General features: G+C 33.9%; 5 protein-coding genes across 7 annotated transcripts in view; 3 read left to right on the top strand and 2 right to left on the bottom strand.

The window, feature by feature from the left end:
* LOC123691653 (neurogenic protein mastermind-like) overlaps positions 1-6,295 on the top strand; it is a 36,345-nt gene extending 30,050 nt beyond the window's left edge. For all 3 annotated transcript variants that reach the window (XM_045636158.1, XM_045636157.1, XM_045636159.1), the window contains 4 exons: positions 1,930-2,190; positions 2,819-2,969; positions 4,441-4,516; positions 4,769-6,295. In XM_045636158.1, coding sequence (XP_045492114.1) covers positions 1,930-2,190; positions 2,819-2,969; positions 4,441-4,516; positions 4,769-5,137 — 857 coding nt within the window. In that variant the 3' untranslated portion in view covers positions 5,138-6,295. The remainder of the gene's footprint in view (positions 1-1,929; positions 2,191-2,818; positions 2,970-4,440; positions 4,517-4,768) is intronic.
* A 57-nt stretch (positions 6,296-6,352) lies between these two features.
* On the bottom strand, positions 6,353-8,536 carry LOC123691905 (tetraspanin-17). Its single transcript, XM_045636491.1, has 5 exons — positions 8,396-8,536; positions 8,101-8,319; positions 7,403-7,585; positions 7,090-7,290; positions 6,353-6,885 (listed from the first exon to the last, which is right to left on the bottom strand). Exons 1-5 carry the CDS (start codon positions 8,456-8,458, stop codon positions 6,574-6,576), a joined length of 978 nt encoding a protein of 325 aa, XP_045492447.1. The 5' UTR covers positions 8,459-8,536; the 3' UTR covers positions 6,353-6,573.
* A 202-nt stretch (positions 8,537-8,738) lies between these two features.
* Positions 8,739-11,416, bottom strand: LOC123691688 (elongator complex protein 4). The gene is made up of 7 exons (XM_045636210.1): positions 11,253-11,416; positions 11,144-11,179; positions 10,937-11,052; positions 10,196-10,436; positions 9,651-9,922; positions 9,168-9,402; positions 8,739-8,879 (listed from the first exon to the last, which is right to left on the bottom strand). Exons 1-7 carry the CDS (start codon positions 11,362-11,364, stop codon positions 8,788-8,790), a joined length of 1,104 nt encoding a protein of 367 aa, XP_045492166.1. The 5' UTR covers positions 11,365-11,416; the 3' UTR covers positions 8,739-8,787.
* A 540-nt stretch (positions 11,417-11,956) lies between these two features.
* Positions 11,957-15,740, top strand: LOC123691878 (eukaryotic translation initiation factor 3 subunit M). Its single transcript, XM_045636463.1, has 7 exons — positions 11,957-12,128; positions 12,359-12,538; positions 12,741-12,835; positions 13,075-13,290; positions 13,786-14,051; positions 14,247-14,390; positions 14,594-15,740. Exons 1-7 carry the CDS (start codon positions 12,084-12,086, stop codon positions 14,809-14,811), a joined length of 1,164 nt encoding a protein of 387 aa, XP_045492419.1. The 5' UTR covers positions 11,957-12,083; the 3' UTR covers positions 14,812-15,740.
* A 550-nt stretch (positions 15,741-16,290) lies between these two features.
* LOC123691861 (SUN domain-containing protein 3-like) lies at positions 16,291-18,075 on the top strand. Its single transcript, XM_045636443.1, has 4 exons — positions 16,291-16,522; positions 16,748-16,900; positions 17,173-17,459; positions 17,706-18,075. The coding sequence occupies exons 1-4, from the start codon at positions 16,337-16,339 to the stop codon at positions 17,962-17,964; spliced, it is 885 nt and encodes a 294-aa protein (XP_045492399.1). The 5' UTR covers positions 16,291-16,336; the 3' UTR covers positions 17,965-18,075.
* The last annotated feature ends 3,416 nt before the right edge of the window (positions 18,076-21,491 follow it).

The raw sequence follows: 21,491 nt of genomic DNA, 5'->3' as shown, positions 1-21,491 counted from the left end.
CTAAATAAAAGTTTAATAATTTAAGCGGGATTATTAAAGCGTAGTAAGTCTGCACTTGAGATATTCTGGCAGGAAACAGAAGACTTAAAGCTTACCTGCATGGATATAAATTTGTATTGATAGAATTGGTTTTCAAATTGTGGTTTGTTTCATAATAATACAACAAATAAGGGAATGTATAGTTCACTTATTCAGCAGTTAAATAACGAAAGTTAAAGGCGTAACTATGTAATAGAACTTGCGTCATTATCGTCATGCAAATGCGTAGAGTTGACGCATGATAATACCTATTTACTTAGTGAAAAATTAATTTCATTATAGCGTTCCTTACTTCCAACAATAATTTAACTTTATGGTATATTCGCGACTTGTTCCCTTAAATAGGTTTATCAGATATCATCACCTGCAACTATAGTGAAAATTGATTACTTGAGAGAGCAGAGAGCAACCAAGAAATATTATTTAAATATGTACCTATCGTTATTTTCATGGGTGTAATGTTTCAAAATTATCCTCGAATTAATAATAAAATTAAAGTAAAAATACCAGAATATAAAATATACAAATGACAGCAACGATTAGGTGTTGATATAACATGGGGTTTTTCTAACAAATACAAGTTTGAGGATAATTGTAATCTGAATTACCTAAATTTAGTAAATATATAAAACAAATTCTTACTATCTGTATATTAAATGACTATGTCCCTCGAGATGATATAATGTTAATCGCACAAAAACCCATACGTAATACACTTATCACGTTAAAATATTTTATTGCCCACTGTTTCGCGTTGATTATGACTATATTACTTGCCAATATTATTTAAAACAATGTAGTGTTTATGTTTAACAAATAATAGTACTACTATACTAGTAGCTTTACCTAATCTATATTCTATGTTGTAAATATTAAAATAGTAAACTTCGGAAAACTTAAACTGTATTTCGAATAACTGTATTTGCAAATATGTATCTACGTTTAAACTACAAATAAATACATAGTAGGAAATATTTTAATGATAAAGTACCTATGCAGTTGTAGTAATCAGTGTTACTAGAATAATGAACATATCATGAATAAGTTACAATATAACTAATTATAAATCAATTAGCTTTAACCTACTTTTCTGAAAATTACCTATGCGTCAATTGCTAGGAATCGAAATTGTATTGCGAATAGAGGTCGCGTTAGACGCAGTATATGAGGCGAACCAATTTAATTTCAAACTGAGAGACGTGAAATAATTTACGTATATTTGGCGGATACATTTTAACAGTTATTCAATACCGTAAATTGTACTTTCAATAATTCAGTGTATAATTAACCGACACTAGGCGTAGGCTCATCCATCAATATTTGTGAACTACCTATTTAGTTGTTTACATTAGCTTTAGTGATCAAACATAATTTATTACAAAATATTCATTATTCAGTTTCGATTATATATATACCTATCTATTTATTTCCGCGAATTAGAGTTCTCTGTAGTCGCAAAGTTACATAATTTGTTGTTACACGATGCTATAGTTTATATTCAATAGAAATCTTACATCATTCTTATTGATTGCTACGTTCAAACATTTGCGGTAATATTTGAAAATAAAAAATGTCGTAATAGAAATACGAAGACTACTTGAATATTTGGCTGGGGTATTCATGATAAAACTGCAGGAACAACGTACTCTGTTCCATATACTAGAGAGTACACACTTTAAATTACAAAACCGTAAGCATACATTTGCTTACCTCCAGATTAAAGAGTCTGCAACACATCTTCGGCCACGTCTGTAGATGCCTATGGGTTTTAATCTCTTACTATCAAGCGATCCACATGCTCGTTTGCCTAATCTTCTATCAAAAAAAAAGCGATACGTACATAATCTGGTCTTCCTATCTAGTACATTAACAATAGACCCCCATTAACAGGCATAACAGCAGCGGGCATATCGCGCGAGCAACAAGCGAAAATGTTGCAACAGCAACAACAGCAGATGTTGCGCGCGCAACAGCAGCAGATGCGGCCGCCGCCGCCGGAGTACAAGGCGCGGTTCGTGTCGGCGGCGGCGGCCCGGCGGCCGGCGCCGCCGCGCGCCTTCGCGCCGCACGCGCGCCACTACCCGCCCGACTGGCGCCACGTGCTCATACAGCAGCAGAGCGCGCGCCAGCAGTTCCCGCACCACCATCAGGGTGAGTGATTTGACGGTCGCGGCTGAAAACCCGTGGTAGGAAACTTTCTGTGTAGAATTTATATTTTTGGTTTTATGGCATTCAAATGCTTTATGGCATTCACATCATTTATAAATCAGACATTTATAAAATAACTTTCTGTGTAACTTTTGATCACGTGAGAACCTTTTTGGCATTTAATTTATTTTTCTTTCTTTACTGTATTTTTGTTTTGGTGCCAAATAAATCAAATGGCACAAAACCAACAGCTATATTCCCGTGATACCCGCTTCGTGCTAATTTAGATGATTATGCACTAGCTGAGTGCTGATCCTATTGGTTGTAGAATGTTGTTGAATAGCTTTCCTTGATAAATAGGTAGAAAAATAATAAATGAAGGTGCAGTGCATTACATAGTAAATTACTAGCTTATCTCACTGGTCGTAAAATTATGTTAGATAAAATATAAGTTATCGACAAGTTCCTCAGCTTTCTAATATTAGAAAAATTGTGCACTACTTGCTAGAGCCTTCCTGGTACCCGGTAAAATGTAGAGATACACAAAAAAGATAGTATCACATTTATAACAAATATATTAGTAACATTTCTTTTTTTTCATAAATTATAATTTCTTATCATTCATTTGAAGGTTTCAACATGGGCGGTATGGGTGGTATGGGCAACGTGGGCGGGGTTAACAGTATGACTCAGCAACAACAATTGCAAATGCAACAAGCGCGTTTACAACAGCAACAGTTGATGCAACATCAACAACAACAACAGCAGCAACAACAACAGAGGTATAAATTTATTTATTTTGTAATACAGATTTGTCCTTAATGATGTTAAGTCCCGTTATCTGATGAATCAATTTTGTATGCGAAATTTATTATTCCATTATACAATAACTTCACAATCACCTATCCCATCTATACATATAGTAAATCTGTAGAAGGGTCAATTCTGTACATTGAAAATATTGAAAAAATAAATAGCTTAGTTACTGGATCGATACCAAACCCAAATATGTGATTAAAATTTTTTTTGTCTGTCTGTCTGTCTGTAGGTATGTATGTGAAGGCATCACGTGAAAACTAACGGTTTGATTTCGATGAAACTTGGTATAATTATACCTAATTATTCTGGGCATAAAATATGATACTTTTTATCCCGTAAAAATACGTAGAAAAAAAAATCTTAATTTTTCGCGCGGACAGAGTCGCGGGCCGAAGCTAGTTTGGAATAACCTTTTTGGTAAATCCAAAGATGTAATAATTCAAATATGTATGACTGCGAATAAATTTCCTACTATATTGGGCGTTTTTCCATTACCCGGCCCGGCACCGGCACAGGCACCGGCGCCGGCGCCGTGCCGTTGCCGGGGAAGCAAAAATGTATGAAAATATATGGCTCGCTTTTTCACTTACCGGCGCCGGCGCCGGCACGGCATTGAGTCCTGCCGGCGCCGTCGCCGTCGCCGGGGTAGCAAGCTTCCCACTTGTGCCGGTCCGGCAAAATTGCATATGTATTGCATATTTATGTGAATTGTAGCCGTGTGAGTGTGTAACTGCGCGGGGCGGGGCGGGTAGGAGGGCGTGGAGCGGAGGGACTCGTATTTGGTTTTTTGTTCGCTTTTCTCATTGCTTTTCTCCAACAAATAGTTAAATGTTTCTTCGGTCATGCGAAAATAGTTGAAGAATTTTCTAGGGTCCTTTTTTAACTTTTCATTACTCACCGGGCGTAAACCGGCATCGACACCGGCGCAATGGAAAAACGAAGTCCCGGTGCCGGTACCGGTCCCCGACAATGTCGTTGCCGTGCCGGAGCCGGGCCGGGTAATGGAAAAACGCCCAAGTCTTAATACGATTTTGTTTGTCGAGTTATAATACGTTAATTTTTAGAGAAACGAAGCGATAATTCATATTTGATTGCATTTTTCTTATATTGCAACTATGGTGCATTAGTTCGGAGATTATTTACCTATGTATTCGAAACAGTGGTAGTTAATGAATAAAATTAAAAACCTGTAACAAAAGGCAATAGAAATTAAGTAACTTATTGCAGCTGCAAAACGTCTAACTTTTAAAATCCACAGTTTTTTCTTCGAAAATATGTAAATATACCCCCTTTCTTTATGCGTAAACGAATATAAATATGCCCAAACAACGGGCATATAATTCATTCATAAAACTTTAATCGAATATGATTCATGTCCAAGTTTTCCTCTTGACCGCATGAAGTGTTATTTACCATATTATGTTTTGTTTGTAGGGCGTCCAATCAGCAACAGTCACCAATGACACATCTTATTATGCAGCAGAATCAAATGATGAGTGTACAAGGACAGGTAATTAGACTTTTGTTTTTATAAATATCCAAATAATAATAATTTTATAAGACACAAAAGTTGTATTAAATTTTTAGCGTTCATAAGTAACAATTTTTGTGCCAAATTAGTATGTAAAAATATTTATATAACAGAAAATACCTCATACATATTTTATTTCCGACGATTTAATACTAACTATGTATGAATAATCTTCAATAATAACAATGTTTGTTGTTGCTCCGATAAAACAATATTTGTTTACAATTTCAGATGACAAACATACACATGAATCAATCGCAGAGTATGTCGATGCAGCAAGCGGGGATGGGCAACATGGGTAACGCGCATCAAGGGAATCCCATGCAGAACGGTCCCATGCAAGGCCAGCCCACTTCCATGCATGCACAGAACAACCCCATGCAACAGAACTCCATGATGTCACAAAATGGACAGATGCAAAGCCAAAATAGCAACGCAGGGCATTCATTCCCCTCCCTGCACACGTCTTCCTTCACGGGACAAACGGCAGACTTTAACCTGGACTTCCTCGACAACATGCCCTCCTCCGATACCTCCAACCTGACCGCACAAGAACTACTCAGTTCTCTAGACAACTCATTCCTAAACGACATACTCTAAATCTAACCGAAACGATCGCATCGTTTCCGACTAAAATAAATTCGTGACCAATGTAAAATATTGACCAAAGTTATTAAACAGGAATTTATCACCAGATTTCATAATCATGTTCTTGTAAACGTTTATTAATGTAGTGATCTTCCTAAATCTTTATGACGCTCCGTTTTATAGACTATTTATTGTAAAATTTCGTAGTATTTTAATATAGTATTTGCGATTGTTCACGAGTCGTTCGTTTGTATAGATATTGTAATATAGAGTTTTCGGTGACGTTATCGTAGTGTGAAACTCGAGTCAGCCAGAATAGCTGAAATTAATGCCATAAAATTTCAGTTTTCCATTTTATCGCAGTGTAGATTTTTTAACTGTATACTATTTATTGTTAAATTTATTATTCTTATAGCTTTTATAGGAATAAGATAGCACAAAAGACATTCAATAAATTTTATTTACATTGAAATAAATTTATTTATGACGAAATAGATTCGGGGCAATACATTTATAGAAACTTTATAGTGATGAATTTTGTATTTTACCATCTAACTACAGCATAGTAATTTATTTGTTTTCTGGACCGCCACTGACGTCTTACCGATAATCTTGCGACTCTCGCGCACAGGTTATTGGTGGGATTATTCTATCCGCCTTGGAATGGCCCAATCTATATTTAATTGTAGTGCAAATGTACATTTTTTTAGGGGTTTAGTATATCGTAAGATCATTCCTGTACCTAAGATGTAATTATTAGTTTATACTGTGATGTCGGTCTCAACGGTCAATAGGTAATATAGTATCAATTATTATAAATAGATAGATTATTGTTATTGTTAAGGATCTCATGTATCATTTAGGGTGAGGTTTTTGGAATTCTGGAATACTCGATGTTGGTTTTATTTTAACTATTGAGTTTTTGGTTACATGAAGTTATTTATGTATTATATTTTCATATATTTTAAAACTGCCTTAAGTAAGGATATGTACCTATGTATTTATTAATGATTTTGTCAAGGCGATATAAAGCTCTCTGTTTATTATACAACAATAAACCAATAATTGTAAATGTTAAAAACATTCCAGAGCCATTGTTAACAATGTTTTAACTTTAGGACCAATTTTTGAATGTTCTTTTAAAAATAATATTACATATTGAAAAAAATACATACGCATTTTATTTTGTATACTAATATAAATGACAACAAAAGTATTTTCGAAAAACAATTATGAACAATGGAGCTAAATCCTTTAGAGAGCGGAATTAAAAATGAGAATGGGTTTGATATGAACACGAATATTATGGCACTAAAGTTGAATTATGTATGTGAATATTCCAATTTCTGAATTTATTACCACATCAGCGAGTCCGCTTGGTGCTTGTACAGAAAATCGGAGAATTTATCAAGTTTTTTCTCTAAAGAATTTATCTCCGTGGCTAATTCTCATACCATCTCATTCGGTTTTGTGTGGAAAAGCCTGGGGTTGCGCACGCGAGGGCTGTAGAAGTTGTTTGGTTGCACGTATTTCGTGGTGATCGGTTCATCTTTTTCACCCATATTACGTTCGTAAATATTCTCATTCCTTTTACCGCTGTTTATGTACATGTGAATTTCTTGGCGCCGTTTCCTCAGTCTTATACAAGAGAAAACTGTAGTGAGAAGTATGCCCAACTTGAATACGGCGATGACGAATAAGGCCAGCATGAACACGAAATACTGCTGTTGGTACCAATCCTCCAATTTCATTAAACATCCCTGTAAATAATAAATTATATCTATTATTATATTTTTACTGCGTGCGATATTAGATCAGACTGTATGGATAAATATCCATTGATTGATGATTGACTAAAAATATGTGAGTAGATATTATATAAAAAAAGAAAGAGAAGAAATGAGAAATATAATGTATAGCATTAAATCACGGTTGCTTTGTAAAAAAAAAATTAAATGGCTCACCGGTACATGACGAAATTGCGCATTAGGCTTGACTTCCTGGCAACGTGACTGGTTAAAAGGAGCTGGGTTGAGGTAAGAAATTTCTAGATCATTCTGGACGCAGCAGCTAAGAGGAACGGCCATGCCGCGCGGGCCTAAACGTTGGAGCTGCCACACCGACATGTCGTAGTTACGGGCACTCGTCATTCCGCAACATTTTAACTGAAATATTATACAAAACTGCGTTACTTAACACATTATACGCAGAATTAATGCTTTATAGCATTTAATCCGGCTTTTTTGTATGCAAGTTATTTACAAAACTCCATTTTACCTCAGTCTGAGCAAGATCCACAGCGGAGGTAAAATCTTCATAGTCAGGAACTCCATAGTATCCTTGTAACGCTCCAACCGCACCACCGCGTGTGTTCTGTATGCCGAAGCACCTGGGCCATATAGCCGCTATCACACCCGCGGCGCATTCGCATAGAAGTAGCGCTAATACTACTAGGAAGTACTGGAAATAATAACGGATATACTTTAAAATACAATTTTATCTCAACATGATGATAAAAATATTGCATCAAATTCTTATGTTCGAAATATATTTTAATTGTAATCGCTTTATTGTTTACCATTTAATGTTTGCTTACCATGTAACACTCAGATTTTTATTATTATATTTTATTATTTTCACTAACTTGATCGCCTCCTTGGTACAGTGGTTAACGCGTGAGCGTAGAACCGAGGCGTCCTGGGTTCGATTCCCGGTAGAGACGAAGAAAAAAAAATGTCTTGGTCTGGCAGGACACAGAAGGCTGATCACCTTCACACATGTTCACTAAATATGAAATTCATGCAATTTACAAAATATGCTAGCGACCCGCCTCTTGAACCTCTGTTTATTAAAAAAAAAATCGCATCAAAATCCGTTGCATTGTTTTAAAAGATCTAAGCTCACATAGGAATAGATAGACAGCGGGAAGCAACTTTATTTAATAATATATGTAGTGATTATGATATAATACTCACTAATGTTAATACGATATATCCCGGCATACAAGTCGCCCACACACCAAGAGACGCAAGAGCGCAAATCGCCAAACCGGATACAAGCAACGCCAGAGCAACATAATAAAACGGTGGCTCCTCTAGCCCGTCTTCAGGCGTCGCCAACAAACGCGACAAAAGAATCCTCCGTGTATCGCAAAGCAGATAGAAACCTCCCACTACTTGAACGAAACCACAAACCTAGAAAATATTACTGCCTATACTATTTGTACACATCAGAATTTAAACAATTGGGTATCATCGTTTTTATACTCACAAAAAATATACTATTGAAACACCCAAAAAGCAAATTAGCACTTGCAACTTGTTTTATTTTCATTTTTATTCAAATCTATTGTTTTCATTTATATGAAACACTAGACCTAGAGTAAAATATAAACGTATGTGCCGTTTCGAGTTTTGACCAAATATGCGATGAATAGATGCGCCGGTTTAAGGGAGATACGCTCTGGTAGTCAGGTGGGGTGACTAATAATTAAGGAATTTTCGTTTAAAATTAATGCATGAGTTACTTTTTTATATGCTTACATACTCAATTACACAACTCTGTGCTTTATGGTGGTAATAAATGTATTCGCAGAATAAATTAAACACATTTGAACAGTGTAGACCATTTATTTACATCTTGGACTATGCTGTTTTATTAACTTAAAAATCTATATCTTTCTTTTTAAATCCACCGCAAGTGCGTGGGGTAGCTGTAATGTCGTCCTGTTCACGTTCACTGGACTCTTGCAGTTCTATAAAAAAATACACTATAATTAAAAAAAAAATATTCAAAATATGAGAAACGCGTTTTGTTAAAATATAAATGCATATAAAAATTTATAAAAAAGGGACCATATTATATCCATTGAATATTTATATTGCCTGCTTTAAATAAAAACATAAATTAATCATTCATCTTATCTTATCATCCCACATTAATGTATGTTAAAAATAAAAAAGACCTATATTATTATGTCCTTTGTAAAAAAAAATACAGTATCCAAAACAAAAAAAATAAAATCTAAATGCTTTGTACTAACCTGGTGGCAAATGCAACTTTTCAATAACAAACTTCTTCCTCTTAAGTTTAAAGGCCAGGTCTAAGCTCGAAGGTACGAAAGGCACAAGTGAATACAGAGCTGATAGCTTTGTCAGATGGAACAGGCCATGGTATTCATTGTAAACTGGGTTAGCCTCTTTATCAGAGCCAGCAAACGACTCTATCCTGACTGCATTGTCTATTGAATATAGCAGTCTATTCATTATGTGATCATCCTGAAATACAATACAAGAAAAAAAATGAAAGATAAAGATTGCTAGGTTAATAATAATTGTGCTGTATTGGAAATGAGTGAAATAAAAAGTTGTTTTAAAGATTTGCTTCTAAATTGTTTTATCTGCTAAATTGTTTTTTTCATAAGTACATGGAAACAAGAGCTTTTTTAGTGAGATATAACTATAAATAAGTATGTAATTCATAATTTTATCTATTTTTTTTCTCTATAAAATTGTATTCTACTTACATCAAATAAATGTGCGGGAATTGTAACAAACACTACAGCATTAGTGTCTTGCAGTAGCAGTCTCAAACAGTACATAAATTTAATTAAGTCTTGGCCGTAACTATTATCTAAAGGCTCTTCATTGCAATCCATCGCCATCCAGTTTGGTGAGCCCAGAGATTGTATGGAGATTCTCAAAATATTTTTTTCCTTACTGCTTCGTTTGTACTGTTCTTTACTTAATGCAGTTTTAATTTTAGCAAGGAGCTGCATATATAGGTCATTCTTAAAACCTGTGGAGTTATAATTATGTTATACATAAAAATATCATGATTACTTGTGACAATAAGCAATTCGGAAAATATAATCCTAAAGGTTATCCTTTGCTGTTAGGTTTTAAATTTTAATTCTATAAATAATCTTAAATATACTAGCAAACTTTTTTATAGGAATGCACTTGCAACTTAATCATAAAACTTAATCTTTAATTTTTATGATATAGTCGCAAGTGCATTCCCATAAATTATCATTCCATTTCGACAAGTAAATTAGTAAGCAATAATTACCATGGTCCTGATAATTTTTATCTGGTTTTAAATAACAATATGTAATGTTGCTGTTCTTAATAGTATCAGAATCAATGTATCTGCTCAAATCAAAATGATGTCCAAAATTTATTTCATTGTCAAACGAGGACTCCACCTTTGCTAAATTTTCATATCTCCATGCAATTTTCATTTCATCTTTTGGAGTGATGGGGATACTGTCTTCTTTTTGAACCACACATGGCTGAGGTAACTCCTTAACCTGTATAACAGATGTATAGAAATATATACTTATGCACATATTCTATACTTCTTGGTACAGTGGTTGACGCACGAGCGTAGTACCCAGGGGTCCTGGGTTTGATTCCTGGTAGAGACGAAGAAAAAAACAAATGTCTTGGTCTGGCAGGACACAGAAGGCTGATCACCTACTTATCCCTAAAGAAAATTGATTAGTGAAACAGATGTATAATGCATCTGCCCCTTACCCCACTTGGGGACATGGGACTTCACTATACATATTTTTATAGTAATTTGCATGTAATTTGGGATTTCAGATTAATATTTAAGATATTAAAGTAAAAACAAATATAGAGTTTAATGCTATGGTTTATATAGTATGGATTATAAAGTATTCACAATTGATGAATTTATCTAATTGGATATTATTGTAATATTCTTATATGCATTGGTTCTATTAAACTTTTGTATTCTTATTGGTTGTGGTATAAGTAAATGGATTTGTATTGTGTGTTAACTTACAATTCCCTTTGGATTCTCATCAGCTGACACTACCAACAAATCATGTTTGCACACAACTCCTTCAGCGAGGAAATACTTTGTCAGTACTCTGCTGTAACTTCCCAAAACATCTTCCTCTGGAAGATTAAAAATTCTTATTAGTCAAAGAACGAAGAATATTTTAAGAGATTGATATGCCCAATAAGAAAATGCCTCTACCATACATACCTACAGCAAATATTCCACCTGCAGGTATACCTCCGCCTGGAAATAAAAATTTTAATTTAAAAACATGTCTTTATCACAAAGGTTAGTTCATGCAAGTTCCAGAACACACCTACTACGTAGTCTAAGGATGGAATGCCTGAGGAAACGAGTGGTAAATTATTTTTTACTTTAGTTCCATTTATTGTCAAATGAGAATCCGCAATTTTATGAAATCCAGACATTTCTGCACATTTAACACATTCGTAAACAAAGTTTTGTACTCACGCATTGACATTGACAAATGACAATCTCGTTGACAATAATTGACAAAGCCACAGGACAGCATATTTTGGCAGACTCACAGAGTATACTCAATATCTGATAAAGAGATGTACGTACACGTGACTATTTTATTTGAATCGTCACTTTAAATATCGTACTGTGATCGTACCCGGGAGCAAATAATAGAATCAAAATAGAATTTGTTTATTTAACACAATAAACGGCGAATGCCACCAATTCATATTATCCAATTATTTTATAATGAACTAAATAAACAAATGAGGAAACATGGCGTTACGGAAATTCTGCTTCAGTGGACATTAATAATTTATGTAATTTTCCTAATAATCGGAGCTAATCCTGAATACGTTATGAATTTGTGTTCAGTATTAATATTAAAATTGATACTAAATAATATTGTATTCACCAACATTCTCAGAAAGTTTCTTCTTAGATCATGAAATATTGCGTGAACAGCTTCTTAGATTTTTGTATGACGGCGAGACATGGGCATCACTATTTAAATGACAGCATTTGTCAATTGTTGTCACCGATTGCGATTGGATTGGGCTTCTTTTTGTGGTCGTGCATCCCACGTACTCATGTATTTACTTGATTAAACTTTATTTAGAAGAAGAATTGAAGTGAATTCATTACAGAAGTAAATAAACTTAACAAGATGCAAGGTCCGGCAGTGTTTATGGATATATCCCTTGAGGATCAAGTAAGTTCACATGAAGTCACATAACCTCGCTGTCGTCTTGTAAATATGTTGAAAATTCGATTCTTGTACTCTGTGAATTTATATTAGTAGCTATAATGAAATGTATCGGTCTAAACCGCTTTAATTTAGATATTTTAAGTTATCAAAACGTTTTTGTATAGGTATAATAAATCATAAATTATTGTTCAAATTGTGTTTTTATTGATATTTATCACGCTAATGTTTGATAGGCTCAGGAATTAAGAAAATACTTCAAGAGTCTCGGTGCTGAAATATCTGAGGAGAAGTCACCTAAAGGTATTGAAGATGATTTGCACAAAATTATTGGTGTCTGTGATGTGTGCTTTAAAGAGAATAATGAGGCCGATATTGAAGCAATTTTAAACAGTATTGTCTCCATCATGGTTTCTGTAAGTATTATTATTATGTATCAAATATAAAATATGAGATTTAATTTTTTTTAAATTAGGTAATGTATACATAATATATTTTTATTTAGAAAGCAAAACCTGCATCAAACAGCAAATAAATTATATTAATTCCTCAGTCTTCATTTTCTCTATTTATTGAACTAATGAGGAGTAAATAAGTTTGAATTCATTCATTTTTCAGATTCCATTGGAGCGTGGAGAGAACTTGATTGTAGCATTTAGTCAACGATTGGGTAAAGCTCCTGGGCCCAAACTTGGCTTGGTGGCATTACAATCGTAAGTTTATAGTATAGTCTAGTTTATTAGTACATTATTGAATGGACAGGTTCAGGTGTACTATCAAATGTTAAAGATACAATTTTATATTAATTAATATTAAATTTTCATTTTGATCATCTTAAACTGGCCCTATGATCATAATCTTTCAGAAAATAAGTTTTATAATTTTTAATTTGGATGATTCATATTTAGCGAGAAAACAGTTATATATAAAAAAGAAAAATGTATTATTTCAGATTATGGCGTCTATATAACAATCTGGAGCCCAACTCTCCCCTAAGGTACCACGTGTACTACCATGTGATTGAACTGGCGGCACGGGTTGGTGCTGTCGGAGATGTGTTCAAGAGTGTGGAACAACTGAAGAAAGAGTTTGCGAGCTGCCCTCCGTCTAATGAACAGATGCAGAAGTTATATAGGCTGCTACATCAAGTTTTGAAGGACCAAAACAGGTATTTATATTAATTTTATTATTAATATCTTTATCATTATAATGCTCATAGTTTTACAACTTTTCATTTCATAGGAATATATTGTCCTATTAGGCTTTTTGTTGAAAAATAGTATTTATTTTGTTTTATGCTATTATTTCTTATTATATCTACACTAATATTATAAAGAGGAAAACTTTTTTTGTTTGTTTGTTTGATTGTAATGAATAGGCTCATAAACTACTGGACTGATTTTAAAAATTCTTTCACCATTCGAAAGCTACATTATTCACAAGTAAAATAGGCTAGGTTTTATCCCGGAAAATCCCATGGGAACGGGAACTATGCGGGTTTTTCTTTGAAAACGCGGGCGAAGCCACAGGCGGAAAGCTAGTTGAATATAAATTGCATTTGTGTCTTGAAGAGTTTTAAACTAATTTATTCCATAAAGATTACATTATAGCATTTCAGTATGCATTACTAATTTCTTTATATATTTTATGGTCTTATTTTCAGTGAACTCGCGTCAAAAGTGATGATTGAGTTACTAGGCACATACACAGATGAGAATGCCTCATACGCTAGAGAAGATGCCATTAAATGTATTGTCACAGCATTAGCTGACCCCACATCATTCCTCTTGGACCCCCTTCTGGAACTGAAACCAGTGCGTTTCCTTGAAGGGGAGGTTATTCACGACTTATTAACAATATTTGTATCGGAAAAACTATCCAGCTATCAAAAGTTCTATGAAAACCATAAAGAGTTTGTTCATTCCCAAGGTAAGATATAAATTGTTTTATTTATTTGATTAATAAATAGGATTTTTTTTGAGGAAATAGAAATCACTCACGTCCCTGAAGTTTTCATTAAACAAAACAAATTACGACATTTATAAATTACTTGACTAATTTATTGTTCAGATACCCTCCTATACTACTGTCTATTATAAATGTCATTTTGATTTTTTTTTTCAGGTCTAAACCATGAACAGAATATTAAGAAAATGAGGATATTAACATTCATGCAAATGGCTGAATCAAATCCTGAACTGTCATTTGATGAGATTACATCCGAACTTCAGATTGAAGAGAAAGATGTTGAAGCTTTTATTATTGAAGGTAACTTCTTAAATATGAAGAATGCTACGAAAGATATGCTTATTTAATGATCATTTTATGATAATTATCTTAATGCTCAATATTTATAAACAAGTTTTTCCTTTTAATACTGATATTCAAGTAGAGACAGTATGAAAGTAAAATCTAAGTTACTCCTTATTACTTATTACATAAAATATGAAAATGTATGTTTTTAATTCCAGTACTGAAAACGCGTCTAGTCCGTGCGCGCGTGAACCAAGCGCAGCGCCTCGTGCGCGTATCGAGCACGATGCACCGCACGTTCGGGCGCGCGCAGTGGTGCCAACTGCGCGACGTGCTACTCGCGTGGCGCGCGAACGTGCACCAGGCGCATGAGGCGATGAAGTCCGTGGCCACCGCGCAGATCGAGTACGCCGCGCAGCAGTTGCCGAAACCCTGAGAGCGCACGCCATAGCTAAACATAGGTGTTTGAATTTCGAACTAATTAGTGTTGCGGTTTTGGAACGTTGATTAGTTTTAGATTTTTGTTATCTGTTGTAGATTGACAGCTGTCAGTGTCAAAATGTTTTGATATAGTAATGTCAGATTGGTTTTTATTTTGTTTAATTTATGAAACTATGAAACATACTTTATATAATTAAGATGCGTATTATTGATATTACGCAAATTCACAAATGTATTTTGTATTCATATAAAAAAATTACCCTATCTACCATACCATAAAGATCTTTCCAACTTTGATTCTATAATTAGTTGGCTACTATGACAGATAACACCTATGTTTAGCAAATAAATGCGATGGGAATATTACACAATAATAGAAAAATAATATTGGAACTTGCGACATATTGAATTAATGGTAAAAAAATGAATGAGAAAACTCTATAACCGTCATGAAATTTTATGTATCAATCATAAAAAGAAATTTGAAATAGTATTTGAAGTGAAACTTTTTTATCGGGGTTGGAAAAAAATTTAGTGTAACATTTTTTCGTTACGCGCCATCTTTTTCTTATCCGCTACCACGCGTGATTCGACGTATTTCTGTAAAGTTGCATATAGGTAGTAAATAATTTTTTGAAAAATAAGGTTATACAGAAGTTTCACTTCTTACGTGTGTACACTAGTACACGCACACATTTTTTTATTCTATTGTTATCAAACGCAGTTAATGAAAGCATTTTTAAAGTAAGTAGTGTGTCGCATCCACAGAAAAAATAATCTGAACATTGGTTTAGAAACAACACAGTATGCAATTATATTCATTTTCTTAAAGTTCAAGTTTAAAAAATCTTGTAAAAAGTAATATTGTCACAATTTTGTATGAAAATCTTTCTTTACAACTGAAAATAAAGTATTGGAAGTTAACATATATTGTATAATTATGATACCAACTACCAATCCTACTACCTTCCATTTTATTTTTCTGTCATCGTCATTTAATTCTAATTAATAATATTTAAATTTTCTATTATGTGGTAGTTCATACACATTCAAAATTTAGGCTGTAAGATAATTTTTTCATACTAATCAATTTGAAGGAAAATATTATCGTAAATTTATATTTTACTAAATAAATGATCAGAAGGTATTATTCGATTAGCAAAAGAAAATAAGTCGCGTGTGGAGGAACATAACATGATACTCTTGTAACCTGTGCTTGTAACCAACTTATAACAGTTGCAAGTGAAGTTGCAGATGAATTGATATAATAATATAAACTCCTTATAAAGTTTATTCTACTCAATTTCTCTGAGTGACGCGGACGGCCATATTATTGTCATGGCCAGTCATGGCAGATTTTAGAGAAATTTTGACTTCTGTCATATTGATAAATATTATGCATCTTCAAACTGTAAGCCGATATTTGGCCGATAATACGAGCGGAACGTTAGTAAAGGAAACTTTAAAAGAAATCAGCACATAAAGGAAAGCAATATTAAAATAACGTATTTTTTGTTAAAATGGATTACGAGTACGAACAGGAAGGTTGTTTTCGGAATGTATTTAAATCGTTCGTCTGTGTAGTTTTGTCCTTGCTGCTTGGCTTGCAAGTTTACTCATATTTGTGGGGAGCTACAGAAAATATTGAGGGTGACTTTTCCGATATAAAATATGTTATAACACAGTTATCACACGGACTTACAGAGGTATGTACCGATCCACAGCCATACAATTTGAGTGGTTTTAGCACAGCTTACAAAAATTTACATGATAAAAAAGCACAACGCGGGTATTCAACCCATAACCCCACCACCAAAGCGAAAGACGCAGGATTCTATCTATCTAGTGCAGATTAGATAATCTATTCTTTATTTTTTTAACAATGTCATTTTACCATTACCATTTAAAATGTTTATCCAACCACTAAACAGATAAATCGTAAGCATGAGCGATTGCAAACAGAAATGGAACGCATTTCGACAGCGCTTCCCGCGGTGGCCGCTGCAGCAGGCCGTGCTAAGGAAGCGCTCGAACCTTCTCGGTATCAGAGACATGCTGTAGATGTACATGATTATGATAGACAGGTAATTGTGGGACCAATTATAAAAAATAACAAATATGTATCTTTTTTTTATTTTAATCTACGTGGTAACGTGAACGTAAAAACAATTAGTAGCAAGGTAATAATCTTTAGAAAATAAAACCGTGAATTAGATAAACCCCAAAAATTTATGGTCTTGTCACCGATCCTTGATAAGAAAGCAAAGTTTGAATTAAATCTGCCTAAGTGGGTTGAAATCGAGTCTAATTAAGAAGTCACATACAGATGAAGGTAAAATAATCAAATTTATTTTAGATCGCAGACTTTGCATTAGAGTCTGCGGGTGCTAAGATTGTGGATACAGGCAACACTGTAGAGCATCTTATATATGAGTCGCCAGTGAGCTGGGCTCTACATATCCTTTCCGCCATGTTCTGTCGCGAATGTCTGGGCGCTACCGCTATTATTCGACCTGGTACATTACCCGGGGAATGTTGGGCCTTTAGAGGATCTAAAGGAGAAGTAACAATACGTTTACTCGACAGTGTTCATGTAACTGGAGTGAGCTTGGAGCACATACCGCCTCATATATCTCCAACTAAGTACGTTATAGATATACCTAGATAGGTACAATAAGGTAGAGCATTTAAACTGCAGTAGGCAAATGCATTATTTCAAATAGCGACCTAATTCCAAAACATCTACTTATATCATTTATATGTACACTACCTACCTACCTGGCGTATCAAATTGTAAATAATTTTCAGGACATAAAATAAAAATTATTTACATACAGACACTATGTACCTACATTTGCGTTTAAAACTTTTAATTTGAATTATTTCTAGAGAGATTTCTTCAGCACCTCGCTTATTTCAACTTGAAGGCTTGGAGTTCCGTAATGATCCGTATCCACATGATTTTGGATCGTTCGAATATGACAAAGAAGGAAAACCTATACAGTTTTTTGAAGTACAAGCTCCTTCTGCTAAGCCGTATAATTTAGTTCGTTTGAGGATATTCTCTAACTGGGGACACTCTGTGTATACTTGCGTGTATCGCGTGCGAGTACATGGTGAACTGGCCAGGAAACAGAATGGGCATTAGTAACTTCTATGAGGTATAGGAAAATATTATAAATTAAAGTTATGTTCATAAATATTTTTATTTATAGGCCCCAGTATTGATAAATAATAAAATATTGTAAGAAAGTTCTAACTACGTGTTTTATTATACGGCAAAATAGTTATCAATAAATTTTTCCCATAGCGTCCAAAAGCACAATTTCACCATTAAATCAACCCTTTTGTGCTTATTTTGTACAATAGATTGACAGAAGCAATATTTATGTGATTTTTTCGCTGGCGAGTTAGATCATTGTATCCTTGCACAAAACCAGAGAAAGGCAAAACTGACGTCGATTTTAATCTGGGTGTCCGGCAGCCGAATGTAATAAAATGTGTCCATTGTCGAGTGGACAAAGCAACAAAGCACATAAATTAACATGAGCAAAGTGATCATGAGCTCCCGCAGTGCCGTGCCAGCTAATGGGTTGACCGGCCGACTACTGCCTCATTGTGTGGATATGCATGCGAAAGGATAATATAGCGAGCAAAAAAATTACATCGAGGAATTAGAACAAAAAATCTATGGAAGTATGTATATTAGGTAGTATGTTATATTTCACCTTATGTGGTAGAAAAAAAATGCATTTTTTCGTATAAATTTCAATACAATTCAGTACTAACTAATAGATAGATAGATACTTATAGGTAAATCGTATAATTCATATAGAGATATTGAAATTATTACTTTAATTATTATGTATTTATTATTTTGTACTTAATATAATGTATAGGTACCAACTTCCAACCATTTATTTTTTGCGAAGGAATGTGTTATAGTAAAGGGATGTCATAACAAACAAAGAATTATTGCGGTGGAAATACTTATTCGGCTATTTATATCTAACTCTGGAATGCCAAATATCTATTACAAATTATAGTTCTTGATTTGTAACTAACTAATGTTTATATTATATTATGAGTTTGTAGGTATCTATTATTATTAGTAAGTAGGTATAGGCACGAACATGGCACGAAGAACTTTTTTATACCTAGACTTATTACCTTATGTATTAGCAAGCTTGCTAATACATACTCCAAGCACGGATAAATGAAAATTAATATAATATGTACCTACTATACTTGGGCTTATGATATTTCACAAGTTAAATAAGACTTCAGGACGAAGTAACTATTCTCTAATCTGTGCTTCAGGTTAGATGGGCCTAAATAGGTATGTTAAACCGTAAACGTTCAGACAGGCGTAAAATTTTCCTGTAAAAGAATTGTAACAAAACCGATATCATTACTGTCACAGGTATATTAATGATTCCGACTGTATTTGCTTACTGGAGAATAGAATTTTTTTTTCTTTTATTTCGCGTACGAGACGACATTTTCGTCAAACAGTTGAGCTCGTAACGGGTGAAAGGCGAAAGCACCTCTGCATGAAATTTATCCTTTTCTGCCGGTACCGCCTACAAGCACTACTCAATATTAATGATGTGATCTTAGTTCAAATGTATCTAGTAGTCTCTACGTGACGTGTATTAATGATCGGCATTTGTGTCCAGATCCCTTGTGTTGGTCACCAATTTATTCAAGAGTATCTACCTACTGACTAAACCAGGCCATTGAACGAAAATGATGGTTAAGAAATCGCACGACGTACCTATCTAAAGTTTTATAATTTATTAGATCACGATATGTGTAGAAGAGATTTTTACTTTAGAACAGCAGTACCAATATAATTTTAATTATGTAGGTTCAACGATAAGGCACAGATGTAGAATTCTATACATATTGCCCAAAGTGAAAATACAATACGAAAGTCTTACATTACCTTTGACTTAATATTAAAATGAGGAAAAGCTTCTAATTTCTAATCCTGATCCGATCATGGAAATTTTTCTAACAGAAATCTAAACTGTACAGAGCGACTCAGGCAATTCTTAATTTCCCGGGTAAAGGGCTAAACAACATTTTTTTCGTTCACTTTAGATAAATCCTTTTTTAGTGTTCTATATTTTCATACTAAATCACACTTAGGTATGTACTTAAATCAAACGAAATCCTTGTACCTGTCTACATATTAAATTGTTTTTTATTATTATAAAATAATTTAGTATGGTAACAATGAATCAAAATTTTATATCTCTACCTAGGTACCTATATTTTTTAAACTCTTCCTGCTCTCTCGAAGATTACCGGTCCTGTAATGGATTCGTACAATGGATACAATGTACCATCCGCCAAAATATTTAACAAATATTTCTAGGCTATCGCTCGTGAAAGGCTTGTCTCGGTAAAGGATTAGCGGCGGTATTTTTACGGCTGACTGTGTTACTTTAGATCAGAGACACTCGTTAAACTACTGTTTGTTATCATGTTGTGGTACACGTGAGAAGTATTAGCGGGAAGAGATAAATATTATGTTTTCATGAAACCTATGCTATAAGAATCTCTATTTAAATTCTGTTTGATTATATTTAGTGGAGGTTGTTGTTTTTGCCTGTTGTATAAGTGATACCTAGGTAACATTTCCCGTTGGTAAGCAAAATCATGTTTTATAAAGAGAAAGTACCTACCTACTACCTAGTTTTCAATAAACCACTTAACTAAAATAACTGACGAAGATACCTACCTACTAATCTAAAATAGTATTATCTATTAATAAAATACCTATAGAAGTAACGAGACAAATTTTTGTGTTTAGTATACATTTCTGTCCTATTTGCCCGCGCTTATATATTGGACCATGTCAAATTTTGTTAGATGTGTAGGAGTCGTCAAGGGATTCGTTTTAAATAGTCGGAAGGTATTGTTTGTGATATTCTTTGTGATGGCATCAGGCGTAGGTCCTCGTGTGCGCCTCGATGACTCTGCTAAATGTTGCCTTCAGGAAATGCGATTTTAACAGCGAAAACACGGAATTACAAATCATTATGATTCAGATCATTGCCTCTGGGCAAAGGGTGTTTGTTGTCACATTTTTACCCTTTCATTTTATTGATACTGTTATTTACTAAACTTCCAAACAAAGCTTCTTTACAATATTTTTTTGCTGCTCTACCTAAGTTTCGATATTAAGCTAAAGCTAGTCGATAAGTACATCAGGACTTTATTTATACCTACTCTTATGATAATATAGGTAGTGAATTAATAACGTTAAATTACGTGTAAATTTTATACCTACCTATAAATAACTATTTACCCACCCATAGATATTATATATTTATATCAAAGGTGCATTGCTTTCATTTTTGTTTTGGTCTTTGGCCTTTGCTATGAAAAGCGAACCACCTGGAAAACTGATCATAAGAGCTTCCCCTTTGGTTCCTTTTATCCATATTTAATGTTATAAGACTGAAATATTTTAACCAGTACCTGTTACGAACGCTAACTAAGAGATTCGTGCCAAATCCATATATCATAAAGGGGTTTGGGTACTTTTGTATGGGCTAGTGGCGTCGTGATGACATTTCGCGGCCAGTGATGAACAACTTGTCAGGAATAATCTTATAATACCTAAATCATCTAGATTCTTGGCATAACTACAACTAGAATCCT

The sequence above is a fragment of the Colias croceus genome, chromosome 5 (genome assembly GCF_905220415.1).
Source record: "Colias croceus chromosome 5, ilColCroc2.1".
NCBI classification, from domain to species: domain Eukaryota; kingdom Metazoa; phylum Arthropoda; class Insecta; order Lepidoptera; family Pieridae; genus Colias; species Colias croceus.
The sequence above is the reverse complement of the archived record's forward strand: the minus strand, read 5'-3'. Positions and strand labels throughout refer to the sequence as shown.

Bases quoted from the DNA above. Each gene is read 5' to 3' on its own strand.
- LOC123691861 (XM_045636443.1), top strand. From the start codon at position 16,337: ATGGATTACGAGTACGAACAGGAAGGTTGTTTTCGGAATGTATTTAAA. The intron at 16,901-17,172 runs GTAATTGTGGGA...AATTTATTTTAG, and splicing joins TACATGATTATGATAGACAG to ATCGCAGACTTTGCATTAGA. The intron at 17,460-17,705 runs GTACGTTATAGA...AATTATTTCTAG, and splicing joins CCTCATATATCTCCAACTAA to AGAGATTTCTTCAGCACCTC.
- LOC123691905 (XM_045636491.1), bottom strand. From the start codon at position 8,458: ATGAAAATAAAACAAGTTGCAAGTGCTAATTTGCTTTTTGGGTGTTTC. The intron at 8,320-8,395 runs GTGAGTATAAAA...AATATTTTCTAG, and splicing joins GTTTCAATAGTATATTTTTT to GTTTGTGGTTTCGTTCAAGT. The intron at 6,886-7,089 runs GTGAGCCATTTA...TATTATTTACAG, and splicing joins CGCAATTTCGTCATGTACCG to GGATGTTTAATGAAATTGGA.
- LOC123691688 (XM_045636210.1), bottom strand. From the start codon at position 11,364: ATGTCTGGATTTCATAAAATTGCGGATTCTCATTTGACAATAAATGGA. The intron at 11,180-11,252 runs GTGTGTTCTGGA...TTTTATTTCCAG, and splicing joins ATCCTTAGACTACGTAGTAG to GCGGAGGTATACCTGCAGGT. The intron at 9,923-10,195 runs GTAATTATTGCT...ATAACTCCACAG, and splicing joins TAAAAATTATCAGGACCATG to GTTTTAAGAATGACCTATAT.
- LOC123691878 (XM_045636463.1), top strand. From the start codon at position 12,084: ATGCAAGGTCCGGCAGTGTTTATGGATATATCCCTTGAGGATCAA. The intron at 12,539-12,740 runs GTAAGTATTATT...TTCATTTTTCAG, and splicing joins TTGTCTCCATCATGGTTTCT to ATTCCATTGGAGCGTGGAGA. The intron at 12,836-13,074 runs GTAAGTTTATAG...GTATTATTTCAG, and splicing joins GGCTTGGTGGCATTACAATC to ATTATGGCGTCTATATAACA.